The sequence below is a fragment of the Fusarium pseudograminearum genome, chromosome 2 (assembly GCF_000303195.2).
Source record: "Fusarium pseudograminearum CS3096 chromosome 2, whole genome shotgun sequence".
NCBI classification, from domain to species: Eukaryota; Fungi; Ascomycota; class Sordariomycetes; order Hypocreales; family Nectriaceae; genus Fusarium; species Fusarium pseudograminearum.
The window spans coordinates 7,560,418-7,578,238 of record NC_031952.1 but is presented as its reverse complement, the minus strand read 5'-3'; the positions used below and the strand labels follow the sequence as shown (position 1 = coordinate 7,578,238).

The 17,821-nt window shown below is 49.2% G+C and overlaps 5 protein-coding genes across 5 annotated transcripts, besides 1 other annotated feature; 3 read left to right on the top strand and 2 right to left on the bottom strand.

The window, feature by feature from the left end:
• Nucleotides 1-1,022: 1,022 nt before the first annotated feature.
• FPSE_04826 (uncharacterized protein) lies at nucleotides 1,023-2,556 on the top strand (the record flags this gene model as incomplete). Its single annotated transcript, XM_009257944.1, has 3 exons — nucleotides 1,023-1,244; nucleotides 1,307-1,321; nucleotides 1,378-2,556. 3 exons carry the CDS (start codon nucleotides 1,023-1,025, stop codon nucleotides 2,554-2,556), a joined length of 1,416 nt encoding a protein of 471 aa, XP_009256219.1.
• Nucleotides 2,557-2,933: 377 nt separating this feature from the next.
• Nucleotides 2,934-4,244, top strand: FPSE_04825 (uncharacterized protein; the record flags this gene model as incomplete). Its single annotated transcript, XM_009257943.1, has 1 exon — nucleotides 2,934-4,244. The coding sequence occupies one exon, from the start codon at nucleotides 2,934-2,936 to the stop codon at nucleotides 4,242-4,244; it is 1,311 nt and encodes a 436-aa protein (XP_009256218.1).
• A 425-nt stretch (nucleotides 4,245-4,669) lies between these two features.
• FPSE_04824 (uncharacterized protein) lies at nucleotides 4,670-5,944 on the bottom strand (the record flags this gene model as incomplete). Its single annotated transcript, XM_009257942.1, has 4 exons — nucleotides 4,670-5,488; nucleotides 5,541-5,690; nucleotides 5,739-5,812; nucleotides 5,866-5,944. The coding sequence occupies 4 exons, from the start codon at nucleotides 5,942-5,944 to the stop codon at nucleotides 4,670-4,672; spliced, it is 1,122 nt and encodes a 373-aa protein (XP_009256217.1).
• A 1,309-nt stretch (nucleotides 5,945-7,253) lies between these two features.
• Nucleotides 7,254-9,338, top strand: FPSE_04823 (uncharacterized protein; the record flags this gene model as incomplete). The annotated part of the gene is made up of 4 exons (XM_009257941.1): nucleotides 7,254-7,296; nucleotides 7,353-7,975; nucleotides 8,034-8,327; nucleotides 8,376-9,338. 4 exons carry the CDS (start codon nucleotides 7,254-7,256, stop codon nucleotides 9,336-9,338), a joined length of 1,923 nt encoding a protein of 640 aa, XP_009256216.1.
• A 1,610-nt stretch (nucleotides 9,339-10,948) lies between these two features.
• FPSE_04822 (uncharacterized protein) lies at nucleotides 10,949-12,628 on the bottom strand (the record flags this gene model as incomplete). The annotated part of the gene is made up of 2 exons (XM_009257940.1): nucleotides 10,949-11,604; nucleotides 11,770-12,628. 2 exons carry the CDS (start codon nucleotides 12,626-12,628, stop codon nucleotides 10,949-10,951), a joined length of 1,515 nt encoding a protein of 504 aa, XP_009256215.1.
• Nucleotides 12,629-16,151: 3,523 nt separating this feature from the next.
• Nucleotides 16,152-16,178: a microsatellite.
• Nucleotides 16,179-17,821: the final 1,643 nt, after the last annotated feature.

Here is a 17,821-nt window from a genome sequence, read left to right as displayed (position 1 = left end):
GTAATAGAGTGGCGCAGCAGAATGTTATATCTTGGCGAGATATCGAAGACCGCAGACCAGGCTATCTTAATGAAATATCAGTTGATAGTGATATACCTACCGTATGCATAGCAGTCACCTCTCACACCACGGATGACGACAGCTCTTTTCAAGCCACGTAAAACAGACCACGAGGTTCACGGGCAAGTTCCTGTTGGGTCACCGAACTGCCTACATATCTCAAGGCCCGAGGCGCATCGCCGGGCGTTTCCCATGTTGTACGGTATCCTTTTAAGCCATCTTCTATCAGATGCTACCTTTGCTGAACAACGGAAACGCCCGGTGACGTTGCACTTGGAAACTCAGACCCCGCGCGCATGTGGCGAAGCGGTTGCGGTTGCGGTTGCGGTTGCACAGCCTCCTCGTTTGTTGCCTTGGAGTCTACCGTAGGGCTCAAAAGAAGCAGTAACTGTGAAAAAGTCCGAGAGTCTCTGTTAATAAAGACCCTTGATAGGTTTATCTTACAAAATCAATATAACTACATACCACTTTAGGTATTGAGATCTTGGCGACGATCTGGGGGCAGTTTCAGTTAGTTATCAACCCCAGATTCAAAAGGTAAATCGAGTTTAGCTTTCAGGCCCAGTTTTCACCAGTCAGGGAACCCTTACCTTAACTCAACTGTTATCAACCTTGCGTACTACAGATAGATGTCTTTTTGGACACCGACTTTATGAAGTAACGAGTGATTCTTCTAATATTTCTTAAACAACTCCACTACTCGCGGCAATTGGTTATGCAGCTCCGGGTTGTCGTCCCGTTAGCCCGTATTCCTTACGAAGGATCAATAAGTTTATGTCGTACTCGTTGAAACCCCAGTCATTGCAACTGTACCCGCCACTACAATGTGGGTGCTTGTTCTTTCTACCGAGAAATTTACCCGTTGTGGTCGTCAGACTTTATATACTACTATATATATAGAGTATTGCTTTGATAATAGACATCGACTATTGCAAAACCATACATGAACTTCCTCTCTTCTCATGAACTCAAAGTCTACCGAACTAGAGCCAAGTCAGCACAATGCTGAAAAGCTAAAAGAGAAACCAGCCGCTGTCGAGGCCGTACAGCAGCCCAATAATACCGACAACGGAGATTCCATCAATGAGCTCGAGCGATGGAACAGTCCCCGAATTAATTCATATCGTTTCTATGCAACCAATCTCTCGTTTCTTATTATGGGCATGAACGATGCATCTCTTGGAGTAAGTTGCAAATATCAGTCAGATCTTGGCTTGGCTTCATTGGCTGACTGGCTAATCTATAGGCATTATTACCATATGTATGCGCAACTTCTTGACAATAACAGACAACCCCAAATATCTAACCACCAACTAGATCGAAACGTATTATGGCATCAACTATACCACAGTATCTACCATGTTCCTCATACCCGTTGCAGGCTATGTAGTTGCAGCGCTCACCAATAACTGGATTCACTACACCTTGGGCCAACGAGGAGTTGCCATCCTCGGACCTCTATGTCGTCTTGTTGCTTACATTCCAGTGGCACTTCATCCCCCGTTCCCAGTACTCCCAAGCGTCATGCTTTTCACTGGGTTCGGCAACGGTGTCCAGGACAGTGGCTACAATGCTTGGATCGGTAATATGCAACGCGCCAACGAGCTCTTGGGTTTCCTTCACGGTGCCTACGGACTCGGCGGTACCATTGGTCCTCTTATAGCTTCTGCCATGGTAACAGAAGGGAATCTCTCCTGGTACACTTACTTCTATATCATGGCAGGCCTCGTAGTGGTCGAGTTCATCGTTGGGACTACTGCATTCTGGGGTGCAACCGGTCAAGAGTACCGACGAAGGGTCCGTTTCGAAAAAGGCAAAGACCGCGTAACGACACGAATGGCCCTCAAGAAACCGATTACTTGGATAGTTGCTGTCTTTCTTCTGGGATATGTGGCAGCCGAGGTTAGCCTGGGAGGCTGGATTGTCACTTTTATGCTCCGAGTACGACATGCTAAACCATTCCTTGCGGGTTTGACAGTCACATTATTCTGGCTCGGGTTGACATTGGGCAGAGTCGTGTTGGGATTCATAACAGAGAGAATTGGTGAAAAGACAGCCATCATGGTATATCTCATGCTCTCGATTGGGCTGGAACTACTGTATTGGCTCGTCCCCAACTTTATCGCCTCAGTCATCTTTGTCATGCTTCTTGGTTTCTTCCTCGGTCCTTTGTTTCCTGCATCAATGGTGGCAGCAACCAAGCTTTTGCCTGCCGACTATCATGTAAGCGCCATTGGGTTTGCAGCAGCAGTTGGAGGAGGAGGCGCCGCTGTAGGACCGTTTGCCGTCGGAGCGATTGCTCAGCACACTGGTGTTCAAGTTTTGCAGCCCATAATAGTTGGCCTTCTCGCAGCAATCACTGTTGTTTGGCTTCTTCTGCCAGGAGGTTTCAGAAAGGGTGGACTAGAGAGGGCTAGGGAATTGAAATTGAAGCCAGGAGGAGACGTGAAAGAAGCTTGGTCTTGGGCCAAGCTCAAAGTGAGAAAGTCAACATGACAACACAAAAAGTATGGGCAAGGCTGTTTTAATGAATTAACAAGTATTTGTAATAAATGATAGATTTGACCTTTTTTTAGTACGTATTTAGCTGGTGCAGGCAATGTGTATGTAGGTATTGTATGAATCTGATGTCCCCCCGTGTGGATGTCACCGAACCCGGCATGGAGGGGTTCTCGCTATCTTATCAACTCTGCGAACTTTTGAAGGAGGGGAAATAAACCAACTCCCAACTGCCTACCCATTGTCGCATCACCACCTCTCTATGAATAAAGCCTGATCCCGCTAATTCCAAGGCTTCTCTTTTCGGTACCTCTGTGAAAAACAATCACGAATCGCTCTACCGTTGTCCAATCGTCCTCACGGCCCTGCCCATCATGGCGCCGACTTCGGCCAGCATCACAGCCCTCGCGCCCTTCAAGCCCGATCTTCATGAGCGCGCTTGGGCCTCTGTTCCTCACCCGACACTTCCTTTGATCGCAACAGCTCACGCCAAGGCAGTCACCGTATACTCTCTCTCGACAGCCTCTGCGCATAGCGTCTTGACCGGCGGCCACACTCGTTCCGTCCGCTCCGTCGCATGGAAGCCCCACCTACGCCCGGGCAACTTATGCCTTGTCACTGGAAGTTTTGATTCTACAGCTGGGATATGGCGATGGGAGGGCCAAGAGCAGGAGGAGGGTGGACTGGAAGTTGAAGTGACGCAGCAAACTCTGCGAAGGAAGAACAACGACGACAGCGACGATGAAAACGATGCCGCCAATAAGGAGTGGGAGTTCACGCTTGTCCTTGAGGGCCACGACTCGGAAATCAAGTCTTGCGCTTTCAGCACTTCGGGCTCTCACCTCGCTACGTGCTCGCGCGACAAGTCAGTCTGGATTTGGGAAGACATTGGTGCCTCTGAAGAGGATGACGAGTGGGAGACTATTGCTGTGCTCAACGAGCATGAAGGCGACGTCAAGGCCGTCGCTTGGTGTCCCGACGTCCCTGGTCGCAATTCTATCCGTAGCTACTCGTCTGATGTGCTTGCTAGCGCAAGTTACGACAATACTGTGCGCATCTGGCGCGAGGATGGCGACGCCGAATGGGTTTGTGTTGCCGTCCTCGAGGGCCACGAGGGCACTGTCTGGGGATTGCAGTGGGAGACGCAACCACGCGAGGGAGATCTCTTCCCGCGATTGTTGACCTTCTCAGCCGATAATACCATCCGTGTATGGACGTTAAAACAGGATGACGAGGCAGAAGAGAGTGCCACAGGAGGTGCAGCGGGCGCTTTGGGTGGTATCCCCAACACCATGCGAAGGTCTCTACGAGAGGAATGGACATGTACAGCTGTCTTGCCCAAGGTTCATACGCGCGATATTTACTCTGTAACCTGGAGTGCGAAAACAGGAATGGTGGCAAGCACTGGCAGTGATGGTATTGTCGCGCTGTACGCTGAGGATTCCGAACAAGATACGAACGGTCAAGATCAAACTATGAGCAACACAGAAGAAAGCAAGCAATCTTCATGGAGAGTCGTTGCCACTCAACCTGGAGCTCACGGGCCATATGAGGTTAACCACGTTACGTGGTGTCGGAGATACGATGCCGGCTCGGAACGACGAGGGGAGGAGGAGATGTTGGTTACAACGGGCGATGACGGGACTGTGCGGCCGTGGCAAGTTGAGATTCATGCGCCAAGTTAGCATTCCGTATTTGTCTAAATGGCAATAGTACTGTTACAGTAATAACCGAAATCTTAGTTTCATATTGCCCAAGCTAGTAGGTACTGTATAAAATTTGGCCTCTGAAGTCGAGGGTACAAAAGTAAATAGCCGAAGAAGTCTGACCTAAATAGCATAAACTGATATACTTTTCATCTCTTATGTTTTTAGTGGCCAATTTTTCTGATGCCCTGAGGCGTGCAAATAGTTTGACCGAAGACGAAACTCCTTCAAGTGATGAGCTTAAGTGACAGGCCTTATATGTGGCATTGCGTACCTCTAGTGCTAGATGCTATCCCCTTTCCTGTATTTTGATATAAACTGGATAGTTCAAGTTCTTGATTGATTTACATCAACTGCTCAAGTTCAACATGCACATATCCCAGCATAGCCAACGCCATGAAGATTCAACATGAACTGTGCTTCCAACGGTAATCAATACCACTATCAAACCAAAGTTGAGGTGTGAAGGGGCCTGGAAATCTTCTTGTGTACACCAATTCCTTCGGTTGGTGGTAGCCTATGGCCATTTCCAGTGCAATATCTTCCGCAACTGGTAGTTCTCTTATGAAAGGCGGCAATGGTCTGCTATCCGTGAACAGACCAAATTTCCGTGCAAAGTTCGCGTTTGGTATGTCGTAATCTCTGACAGGAGTGTCCAGTCGTTGCTCCAACATGTCATTAACCAATAAGGTTGGATGCTTATCCCGTTCCGATGCGACTCGAGGTACCCCGTCCGTTCTATTGCCCTTCTCTGTCAAACGGAATCTGAGTATTATTTCGGTTATCTTCTCATGTCCCATGACCCTCAAACTTGACGAACGGCGATGATGGGTGGCTTTCCCGTTCTGTTCAGACAAGCTTTCTGCAATCCCCCTTTTCTGTAGCTCCCCTAGATCAATTGACTTTTCGCCCACAAGTCTCCCTTTGTGCTCAATGTTCTCATTCCATTGCATTTCGTGGAACTCACTGGCTTTGAGTTGTCGAAACGGCCGCGTCCCTCCGTGGCGTGATGAGACGTACATGGTGTGTTCTATCTTCCAAATCTTCCGTGTTCCGATACCACTTGGGTACAAAGAAGACCTCATTTTTGCGGGTGAATAATCGGAAAGCCGCGTGCGATATCTTTGGGGATGGCTCTCTCTCCACTGCATCAATGCAGTGGTTGGGATGATGCTGGACGTAACGGTATTCAGGTGCGGAATGTGAGGGAGCTCGAGGTCTGCCTGTATATTGTGTCATTTGTAGTTAACTTGTATCCATTGCAACCTGTCTCACATGTCTGTTAAGATGGTCGTGCCTCCAGCGTTGAAATGCTGCGCCTGGATCATCTGAATAGTGGCAATCGACCTCGATCATCTCGTAGAGCACACCTCCTGCAAGCCCAAGGAGTTCGTCTCCAAGATGGTCTCGCAGCACCAGAAATACCTGGATTCTGTCAGAAAATAGCTCCCTTTGATCTGTGAGTTATCTAACAAGTTGGATACCGTCACGATACTGGTAGTTGCGAGGGATGTGGGCGCAGTATCGCACGAGGACGTTACGGCATTCTGCCTAATTGTTAGTCAGTGTCCCCTTAGTTTCCATATCTGCTTGCACTTACTGTCTTCGTCGAAACTCTCTCTGATACCAATAGGCTCGTCTCTAGCGAGATTCGTAGAACAGAACGACGTATAGTCCATTCCTATACCACCAGGCTCTTGAATCGGTGCTTTTCGGGAACAAAGAACAAAATTCGAGCGAGCTTGATGTCTTGCGCGAGAACCAAATTTATGCCATACCGCGCATTTGGCATGCGAAAGATGAAGCTCCCAAAATCCCGTTTGGTAACTTTGATGTGATGGCAGTGGTTACCTCATGCTACCAGGGAGTACGTAGGTAAGGAAACAATAACACCGTCGTTTGGCAAGAGGTACCCACGACCTGCGTTTGATTCAAACTAGGCAGGCAGGGCCCGGCCTTTGTCGTCTCACATCGTGTGACGCATCGTCCATTTTTATTTTTATCAAATCTCCCCTTATACGGAAAGTCTAGATCAATTATCTTTCTTGCTTTCTCATCAAGTTTACGAGACTGCCTACCCTGAAGCCACGGGCTAAGGAGGACTTATGAATCTTGACGATCCGGAAACACGTATACTTCTCGATGTGTAATTCAAAGCACTCGTTACCTAGTACCTACTAGACTATCTACTGGATACGATCACGAGGCGTTCCTCTCACCGTATAGTTGTTTTCAATCAAAGCCGTCATTTGCTAATGACCTATAATTGTCACAATCATTGGATCACGGACGTTGAAGCAAAACTCCGTACGAAATGAGATCTTCGGTACGCTGCCCGGCATTCGTGGGGCCCACCGTGTATCCACCCCGTGGTTGGTAATGGGACGCAGGTTATTCATGCAGTTAAGATATGTTAAGATCTATCAGTGAGATGCCAGACGACACTATCTGGCACTATCTTGGTGCAGCGCCCCTGCAGCCGAGACAGAAGCCGGACCGGGGCGCGGCTTCCCGAAATCAACTCCCGATTTCCCAAAAAGGCAGTCTAGACTCCCTGCCTCCTCTTTGCCCCAGCACCCCACATTCAGGACATCTGAACCCCATGACGATTAGCGGTCGTCCTCTCCATATCTCACTAAAAGATTGCGAAGCGGATCTTCTGGTTACTGGTCTGGCTGGACCTAGACCGTTTCGTATCTCTAAAGCACCTTGAAGCACCATGACAAGGAGCCAAGACGCTCTCCACCATAACCCGTACCGAGCCTGATGCCGTCAATTTTCCTCGGATTGTCGGGTCACTAACTGTCCTAAGCTGAGCCGCACGCTGACTGAATGCCCCGGCCGAACCCCCCGGCGTCTCTGGTCATCATGTCGTTTTTGCATATAAGATGCCGCCCCCCATCGACTTGATTTGGGTTCTGCAGATCGACTTCACTCGGTTGTCCACATCATCATATACCCAAGTCATCTCTTTTATCATCCTACACCATGTCCCAATCACAATCTGATCGTTCGCCTTACTATGACATAGGTAAGTTCGTTCATATTTATCAAAATTGGATTGATGTCTAACCTGTGCCTCACTAGTCATTGTTGGTGCTGGGCCAGTTGGTCTCATGCTGTCAACCTGTCTCGCTCGTTGGGGCTACAAGATCAAGCATATTGATAACAGAGCCGAGCCAACTCCGACTGGTCGAGCTGATGGCATTCAGCCGCGTTCTCTGGACCTCCTTCGCAACATGGGCCTCAAGTCCGCCATCATGGCGCACAAGCCAGCTCGTGTTTATGAGGTCGCCTTTTGGGACCCGGCTTCGTCGGGTAATGGTATCGCACGAACTGGTACATGGGCAAGTTGCCCTGACTTTATTGATGCTCGTTACCCTTTCACAACCCTGCTGCACCAGGGTCTGATTGAGCGTGTCTTCATCTCGGATTTGGAAAAGAACGGAGCTCAGGTCCAGCGGCCATGGACCATCAAGAGCTTCACTTCCGATGAGAAATCCAACCCCGACTATCCTGTCACCGTCGAGCTGGAGCATGTCGACGGTACAGCCCAGGAGACTGTGCATGCCAAGTACCTGTTTGGTGGCGAGGGAGCAAGGTCATTTATCCGTAATGAGCTTGGCATCGCCGTCCGCCACAAGGATCCCATCGCACATGTTTGGGGCGTTATGGACGGAGTAGTAAAGACCGACTTTCCTGATATCAAGGTCAGTTCATGGACCCGAGAAGCCATCATATTCATTTCTGATTATTGACTCCCATTAGATGAAATGTACCATCCACAGTGAGCATGGTTCTATCATGGTCATTCCACGAGAGGACAACATGGTTCGCCTCTACATTCAGATCGCATCCTCGACAGATGCAGATTGGAACCCTAGGCGAACAGCTACCGAGGAACAAGTACAGGAGTCAGCCAAGAAGATTCTGTCGCCTTATTCCATTGAGTGGGAGCGCGTCGAGTGGTATTCCGTCTATCCCATCGGACAAGGAATTTCCGAGAAGTATACTTTGGACCAGCGAGTCTTCCTTGGCGGTGACGCTTGCCATACACACAGCGTAAGTGTCTCTGACCAGTGGTTTTACCATATGCTAACATAATTGCAGCCCAAAGCTGGACAGGGAATGAACACAGCGTTCCTCGATGCTCAGAACCTTGCCTGGAAGATACATGCTGTCGAGTCTGGATTCGCCAAACGAGAGATCCTCCAGACATATGAGACAGAACGCAAACATGTCGCCGAATCTCTTCTTGATTTCGACAACCGATACGCCAAACTTTTCTCACAAAGACCGCCTGCGGCAGCTGAGGTACAGGCAGCGTCGGCGAATCATAGCAAGAACGGCGATGCTCAAGAAAACGAGTTCATCAACACTTTCAAAGAGTCGTGCGAGTTTACCAGTGGATACGGAGTTTACTACAAACCGAACGTTTTCAACTGGTCACCCGAACATACCGCACAGTCGCCTCTGATTCACCCTCAAGGAACGAAGTTGCGAACAGGCCGCATCTTCATCAACTCAAATGTGACAAGAGTTGTAGACGCCAATGTCGTGCATCTTGAACAGGAAGTTCCATTGAACGGCGCCTTTCGATTGTTCGTCTTCGCCGGTGTCCCATCGAAAACTCGCCAGGCCCTGAAGGATCTCGCCAGTCATCTTGGTAGCCAACGGTCTTTCTACGCCCAATATCAGCGAGCGGATCTGGATAAGGTCTCGTACCACGAGAAGCACCTCCCTCACAGCCGCTTTTTCACTTTGTCCACAATCTTTGCCGCCAAACGACCCGATATCGAGATTTCCCGCGATGTACCAGGTGTCCTTGCTCGATATAGGGATCACGTTTATGCCGATGATCGTTCTGATGCCCGCTTTGCACAGGCAAAGGCTGTAGCCCACGCTAAGATGGGCCTGAATGAGGAGCTCGGTGGAGTGGTTGTCGTCCGACCTGATGGGTACGTAGGCGTTGTGGTCAACCTTGTTGAGGGTAGCGGAACAGTGGACGCGCTGAATGAGTATTTTTCAACCTTCTGCACCAAGAAGCTTGGAACTACTATGGCACAACTATAAAAGGTACGGCCTTTTGAACGACTAAGCTCAGGTGTTACGGGAGATATATTTGTTCAATGTAATTTAGTTCATTAGCGAAAATAAATGCAAGTTATTAGATTATTCTGAGACTAGTAGATCAACTTTGTATCATGGGAAAGAATGCCAGGTATGATACTCGTTAGCCCGCAAGCCCCCAGTGACTCATAATGAATGGCCAGCGTCCCCTCGGAAAGGTATCATTAGTTATCTTCTACATTTGCTTTCCTCTATTATCGCTGCATTGTTGCCTACCTACCTTAGTACATAGACAGCTTGCTTAGGACTGATAGAACTGCCAAGAAACTTGCTTGCGGTGATACATGAATAAGAAAAAGGAGTAAAGTTTACGTTACCTGACTCACTCAAGCCATGGTAAACGATCTGGCCAGGAATGATAGCTACCGAAATTCCTTAAAGAACCTACAGAACAAAACTAGATATCACAATTGGCTGCACGATGGTTTGTCAAAGATCATTCCGGGAATGAACTCAGCCCTAAGAAGTTTCCGGTTCGAAAATCCGGGACGTTCGGCTTGTTGCAACCAGCCTCTGATGGCAATGGCGCACCAGATATCCACGAGGTCGAATACTATTTGGCATGCTTTATCAGTTATCACTTGGGCGCTTTTAGTGATTTGGTTCTGGGAACATAGATCGTCGATACGAGGGCCTCAAAGTATCGAAATAAATTGACGACTGAGCACAATAGACGAAATCAGTAAGCCAGCCTATATTATTTGAATCTGCTTCTTTGGCTGTTTATTTTTGTACCCTAAAGCTTAGAGGTCAAGTCTTCTACTACCTACTTAGGAGGGGCTTGGAACTGTAGGGAGAGATGATTCTCGACCCATACAGTATACTATTCATTCCCTTTCAAATTCCGGCTTGACCACAGCTAAGGCATTCCAGACAAGTCCATATGGGTGTTTTGTTCCGGCAGTGTGAACTTGATTAACTTAGCAGTTTTCGTACATGCTTGTCTCCAGTGGCGTTCGTTGGGTCAGCCCTGGAATGGGATCTTTGATCCTCAAGGTGGCGGGAACATCAGCAGATCATTAATTAGGAAAGGGACAGAGAAATATTGTTAATGTAATACAATTCTTGTTAGACATTACGTCTAGATTCCCTCCCATCTACGATGGAAGGGGGGTATCATGCTAGCTAGACACGAGAGTCCATCTCTTTCTTTTCTTTGTAACCATCGATCATATTAGGCCTGAAAGGTGAAGAGGCCATTGTCGTCATCATCAGACTGGCCACCAAAAACATCATCTGCTGGTGCCTTCCAGTCGTTTATCGCCCCGTGAAAATGCAATCTCAGCATCCAAAAACACTTGGATGGAAGACCTGATGCGTACATCAGAGCCAAACAATCTCGCAAATGAATAGCAAACCCTCCCCGAACCCCGGTGATGTACTTTAATCGAGAAACCAAATGATATCGCCATAAACGCCTTGCCTGTCCAGTATGGCCAACTTCATTAATATGGCCCATGATGAATTCATGTATGCAATTCTTAACGTCCAGCATAAAAACAAAATCAAAACAAATCGAACGTAGGATGGGCCCGGAGGTCACAAGCCCAATCTCATGTGGCAGCCTCCAGCTTGGCCATCGAAGTAGATGAACTGACTCGGAAGACGCGCTGCAGTAGGCTGTGTTTGCTACCGTTCGCTCGCCTATAGCTGAGAGCAATGGCATCGCAGCCCTCATTTGAACTCATCGATGATCGACTTGGCGACCGGCGGCGTTCGAGCTCTGCATCCCATCCGTACATGTCTTCAACAGGGGACGCGTAACGGAAGGCTTGATGATCCGAGGCGGTGGAAGGGGAACCAATATCCTCACTGCTAGTAGTGGGTGTAGGTAGGTAGTTGGACACATCTACCATTGGAACCTGGGCAGCTTGCACGTTGCCTCCAGCGCATACAGGCGAGATAGATAAGAGTGGGAGATCGTGACGATAGGAGGTGCCTTGTGACTCAGCAGCATGATTGCCTGCCAAGGGTTGCACAGTAGCGACGAAATCATGGTGCTTGTTTGATCGCCTTCTCATGCGTATGTTTTTTTGCACGAGAGACGTCTTCACACCGTTTCGTACGGTGTCGAATTTTGCGGTCGTGCCATTCCCAAACCCGCCGTCTTGTCGGAGATCAGGGTTGTGATGCCAACCATCGTCTGCTGCATGCAGAGTGCCATGCAGAGGAGGACCGAAACGAGCGCCTCCCGTCTCATGAGTTTCTTCTGAAATAGCATGAGCCCAGTCAGCTTCGTTGGACGATTCAGGTAATGACGCGACCTGTGACCCTCATAAGGAGTCGTGGTGCATATGAAACCCTTCTGCGGGATGTGATGAAGTGGGGGCAGAGCGTGTCCTTGAGCTCTTGCGATTGAAACCCAACTTAGCACCCATCTTCTTCCATCCCTTGTTATGAGCGGCAACAGCACGTTGAAGACCGCCGGGGGAGGTGGTAAAGGCCCATTCGGAAGTGGGTGGTGTTGTTGGAGGAGTCATAGGTTCCATACCTGGAGTTGAGTTGCAGTCGCTGTCGTCTGTCAGAGACTCGGGTTCATGATGATGATGCATGGAGTTCATCGATCGAACGGGAGCACCCATGCGGGTGTTGCTGTTTGAAGACCGGCGAGATCCGCGGCCATGCTCTTCTGTGGACCCATCGACGTGCATGGGGGCCACGGACTGGAGGAAGGGGACGAGTAGAGAATCGTTCATGAGCTCATAGAGAATGCGACCAGCCTCTTCCAGTTGTGCAGGGTGGGGAGGAGAGGGGCCGCAAGGGAGGCCGAGCAACTGATCTCGAATACGGGCTGGAAGATTGACCTCTCGAGGGGCACAAGGAATGATGTAAACCTGCATGAGCTTTTCCCACAATACACAAACGCGATCGTTGTCCTCCTGGGTGCGATTCGAGTTGTTGGTGATGATTTCATTGTAAAAGGCGGCGTATCGTTGTGAATCGAGTGTGAATTCGAGGCTCTCCATGCAGTGATTTTGAGAAAGATATGCCATGAAGGCACTTAGAGTCCATGGTGGCGAGGCGACATCGAGCAGGATTTCCGTGAGAGAAGGTGGGCGAGAGCTTGTTGAGCCATTCGGTGTAGAGGCTCCCGACATGAAGGCTTCGCTGACAGGTCTTGAGACAGGTGAATCGACGTCGAAAATGTCCTCGAAAGCGGAAGATGGTTGAGGTGATGGAGGTATGGCATGACAATCAAGAGATTGCCTCCGCGAACGCGACACACCCATCATTGTAGAGTCAATCCGAGCGTTCTGGGCGAGAATTGAATAGTAAATAAATCAAACCAGGAAACAGATCCTAGACTCGAAGCGTTTTGGAGGGAGGGGACGAGGTCAGGTAATAAGAGAGAAACCAAGTGGAGTCGTGGTGCGCCGAAGCGGGTAGTGGAAGTCTGACGCAGAAACTAACGCAGTTGCCCATATAGTGGAGGCAGGAAGGGGCGTAAAGTCTAGATGTAAGGCTACCGCAGGAACGATGAGGCCATCAATATCGAAAGATGTCTTGAACTTGTTGATTAAGATCAAATGAGAATTCTGATAGAACGACCGTAAGAACGATTGAAGATAGGTAGAGATCCGTAGTCTTGTTATGGAGCCAATCTACACCGCGAGAGGAGTTGATGAAGAAATTCAGAAGGCGAGATTAGGTTCGATGATTGCCAAAATGGCAATATTGAAGTCTGGGGTCGTGCGGTACTGCAGAAGCGGAACAAAAGCAAGAATGTCACAACCGACAAGACGGGTAGTGTAATTGATGATCGGGCGTGACAACAAAGAACTCCGTCTGAAGGTTGGTCAATGGGACGTTTTGGGGACAATCAATCCCAAAGCAGAGATGGCGCAAAGAGGGTCAAGGCCGTCCGGTTGGAAGCGTAGAGGTTGCTGGGTAGTTCCTGTGGATTGGAATGCGAGGGTCGTGAGAGCCGTGAGCCGGCGAATGTCGTCGTGGACGGATTGCGGATGGTGCCTTTGCAAGAGGGCTTGGCGAAGGCCGGGCAGAAAGGAACACGGGTCTGGGACGGACGAAGACGACGAGAGTTCGATGGCGTGTAGCCGACCGCGAGTTTATCGACGAGATAGTAGAATGTCTAGAGCTGAAGAGCGATTCGGTTTGGTTTGGGCGGAAGACAGGTTAAATCATAGGAATGCGGACCTGGGGGACCCAAAGTGTAATAAGAGGTCCAGAGTCCAGACCCCGGTTGCAGAGCAGGTAGGCTGTGGAGGTGAAAGGGCGAGAAAGCGTGGGTGCGGCGGGCGTATGAGCGGCGTTGGAGAGTAGCGCTAAAGTTGAGTCGAGGCGGCAGATCTGCTAGTTGGTTGGCTACCTGGGTCTGGTGGTATTGGGTTTTGGGGGATCTTTGTCAGGAAAGGAGGGGGAAGGAGTTTACAGTTGAAACAGGACAGGGCCTGGTATGCTAACGTATTGTTTATGGAGTAATGTGTCCGGGATTCAATTTATAGGAACGGAAAGGCGACAGAGAAAGAACGTGCGCCTTGTACCTCAAGACAGTTTGAAGGCCGGGTCGGTCGGTCGGTCAGGCAGGCAGGCGAATGAGTGAACGATTAAAAATGTTTAACTGATTGATAGCATGTGCGTATATGTGTGTGTGTCGTCACTTGGGATGTGCAGAAACAACACCAAAAAAAGGAAGGCGACCAGAAGCGGGTGATGGGTTAATAGGACTGGGCTGAGCTTGTTTTAAAGGGAAACCTCCCTGATGAGACCTCACTGTTCTCCCCCCCTCGGCTTTCTCGTTTTTCAGTCACTTTTTTTTTTCCTCGTCTCTCACAACCTGGATCACTAGTGCGCAGTAGAGGAGACAAAACAACACAGAGTGGGGAGGTTGATGTGGAGATGAAGAGGACAAGAAAGAAAGAAGCCGGGATGGAAGGAATAGTGGGTACAGAAGGCGTGTGGTTAGCAATAACGACGTCAATAACATAACACTGGATCTGTCACCAGACGGAGGGAGCGAAACCAAACTGAACCAAACCAAACAATCGGGAGACGGCTTGAACAAATCTGAATGTTAGCACTGTGATCCCTGAAAATTGACAGAGGAACGACCGCAGCCAACCAGGCTGTTGCACTCGTTGTGCAATTCTACACCTTGAGCCCATCACCGTTAGATGTGCAGTGCAGTCTGCCAGTCTGCCTGTCGGTTGGACCTTGCCCTTACCAAACGTGTATCTACACTGTACATTCCCTACTATTGTCCAGTCACAGCATGAGAACCCTGAGACTGGCATCAATGGCAGGGAACATGTCCAGCCAAAGAGAGGGCAGGGCCAGCAAGGGGCGGGGCCGGGAGGAGGCGACGAAGTGGCGGCTTGGACAACCACCGGTATTAGGACCCAGGAACTAGATAGCCTGCGTTGTACAGTGCAGCACTGTACGGCAGGCGGCCTATCTAAGCGATGGCCTGGGCCAAGCCAATAGTGCTCCGCCACCCCAGTAAAAGGGCCAATTCATGAATGCCCGGATCTTCACTCCAGTGCCCCTTGTTTGGCATCTCTTCGGCAGAGGCTGTTGCTGTCCAGACGGAAAGCTTGGCTACCCAACAAGGGGTCGCACACAGATACTCGGATATTCACGAGGGTTAGGTGTTTTCAGCCTGGCGTTGAGGCAAAAGAAGCCTTTTAGAAGCTCCCTTATTTCAATCCGAGCAGGGGTTCACTTTATGGTTTTGTTGGCGGCGTGCTTATTAAGGTATCTTCCGTTGATCGCCTCTTTGATTTATCTTTGGCCTGCGTATCCGCACTTTTGTATAATTGCACAGCCTTGTACTCGATTGTTGTTGCGAAGACTATCTACCCGTATCGAAGAGCACTGTAGAGACTTACACCTCACCGGTACCACAGGTCAGAGAACAAAACATCGAGTGTTTGTCCTCGTAGACTTCCCGAAGTGTCACAACATGTTGCCTACTGCCTGCTAGGTACCCAGCACTCCACTTACACATGACAAACACAGGTAGAAAACCAGGCTCCTCGAATACCTTACCTGACACGCGGAGGGCGTGAAAAAGGGTCATACTGATTCAGGGTCACGGTTCAAAGAAAAGAATTTTTAATAAACCAAGGCACAAAAAAAGCCGACGCTGCTAACTCAGGCACGGACAACGCCGAAGGCTACCTGAGCTGAGATCAGAATTATGTAAAGTATCTAACCGGTTAAGGCGAGAAACGGAGTGAGATCTGAGCACTGTTGCGTGGAATACCTTAGTGTGGCAAATTAGGTACCTTGAAAGCGGTGGTTTCGGCAGACCGTGACACAGTGCCACCCGACTTGTAGACACAATAAATACGCGAAGTTCAATGTTGCGAAACAGTACGAAACGGATATAGTAGTCGAACGGTAGGGTTTGACAAAACAACATCTAGTTTGGACAAAGACGTACGTACTGCTGCATCAAGGAATGGAAATGCAAGTCAATAACTTCCTAGATGGTAGATCTATTCTAAAGTACACCATTGTTTGACATCATTGCCAACTGATGTGTCCATCCTGAGCTACCAGTTGAAGAAGCACACTAGAATGGAGGCACAGACAGTTATGGCCAAGCTTTGCTTGTGTGGCCTTTGCTTCTGCTCCTTGAACTGAATTCACCTTCCGTGACCTGGCCTGATGTGACGGGTCTTTATTGACCACGCCATCTCGATCGCACCGGTCTCTCTGATGACTGATCCGAATCATTCACAGCAAATGCGCCGTTGGGAAATGCACGGCTTGGACAATTCCTCTGTCAATGGGTGCAATGCAATGCAATGCAATGTAATGATGCGCGGGGATAAAGTGACGAACCAATCGTGGCTTTGTTCCCCGCACAGCTCTCACTCCAATTGCCATTTGTAATGGAGGAAGCCTGACATCATAACAGCTCACGGTGGTGAGATACAGTTTTGTAGAATCCACACTACATCATAACCCCGATATTGAAACTGAAACTGATAGTATTCTGTGATCTGAAAGCAGAGCCTGGTGTTTAATCTTCTCACGGCGACGGGAGATTTACACCCCAAGATTAACATCACTATGATCTACAGTAACCTCGGTAGATGGGCAGTTTAAGAGCTTGATTTTCCATAACTAAGTAGGTACAGTAACTAACTAGCAGAAGGACAGGCGGGCAGGTTAGATCGTCATCGACAGATGGGCTTGCTTGGCCCTGGTTTCCTATTATGGGTAGTTCATCTGCACCACACCCGTCCACTGGTAGGGGCTGTACATATTAGTTGACGAATGCTCGACCTCATCTTAAAATGCAGGTTCAGTCCACTATGGTGACATTCGATAGACAGTGCAGCAGCAACCGGTGCTGCATCGAGAATACGGCATACGTACATTACAATGCAGAAGGAATGACATATGCTTCGGTATTTGAAAATCATCATTGCCTTCTCTGCAGGTGGGTGGTAATACCTACATCTCAAGGCATGCCGCTTCCTCAGCAGTTCAAGTTGTCAATAGGGGGTCAACACCTCGCGGCAGGGCAGAATGTTCGTTGTCGTTCTCTACTATTTAGAATATTCGTGGCCTGAGCATGGATCGCTTCTTTTTCCAATCACTAGCCCTTGGCATCTCTTTCCAACAGTCAAGTGCCGTGTTTGACTCCCACTTGATGGACATTCCACTTTTTCAGTGCCCCTGCAAAAGGTAAGACAGCGTGGTTGACCAGGCCCTATGACTGGACCCTCGATCCTCAAATGCAGCTTGGCTTTGCCGCTAAAGCGATAGCTCGGTCGATCGTGATGCGCACTTTCAACGACGCTCATTGGTTATTATTGTACGGTGCTGTGCTGTCTGCAGCGTGCAACAGGCAATCCGGATCCCCCCCCCCCAAAAAAAAAGGGCCAAGACACTTGCTGTTCGGACACAAGGGACTGACTACGATGGTCCCGTGGCAGTTACCGACAGCATCATTAAGTATGTCGATCTTGCTGCATGAAGCAACGGGATGACAGAGTTGTAAACGCCATCAAACCCCGTAACTTGTCGGTCCCTGAAGAAAACGATGTAAAGTTTATTGGATGCCACTACGTAGTATGGCCACGACTATCAAATCTTTATCGCACCGCGTTTGTGCCGGGGATAAGCACCAAGGCCTGACCAAGAGCCTCGGCCAGACTACATGCAAATCTCTCCTTCGTGCACAACTTTGCAGAGGCCCTTATGCCCTTTGCCATTACCGCTTGTTTGCCCTGTTCACATCTTGAGATTGCATACGAGATGTTGAAAGCCAACGATACAAACAATTTATGCTCAGGCCAGCGACTGTGGCGTTGCCAAGCATCCGTCACCCAACAAATATTGCTGCGGTGAATAGAGGCTTGCCTATACTTGCAACTGCTTCTAGACGCACAATACAAAGCTTTATACGCAAGTGTTGACTTGCCAGCACGCGGATTTTCTCAATTTATTCT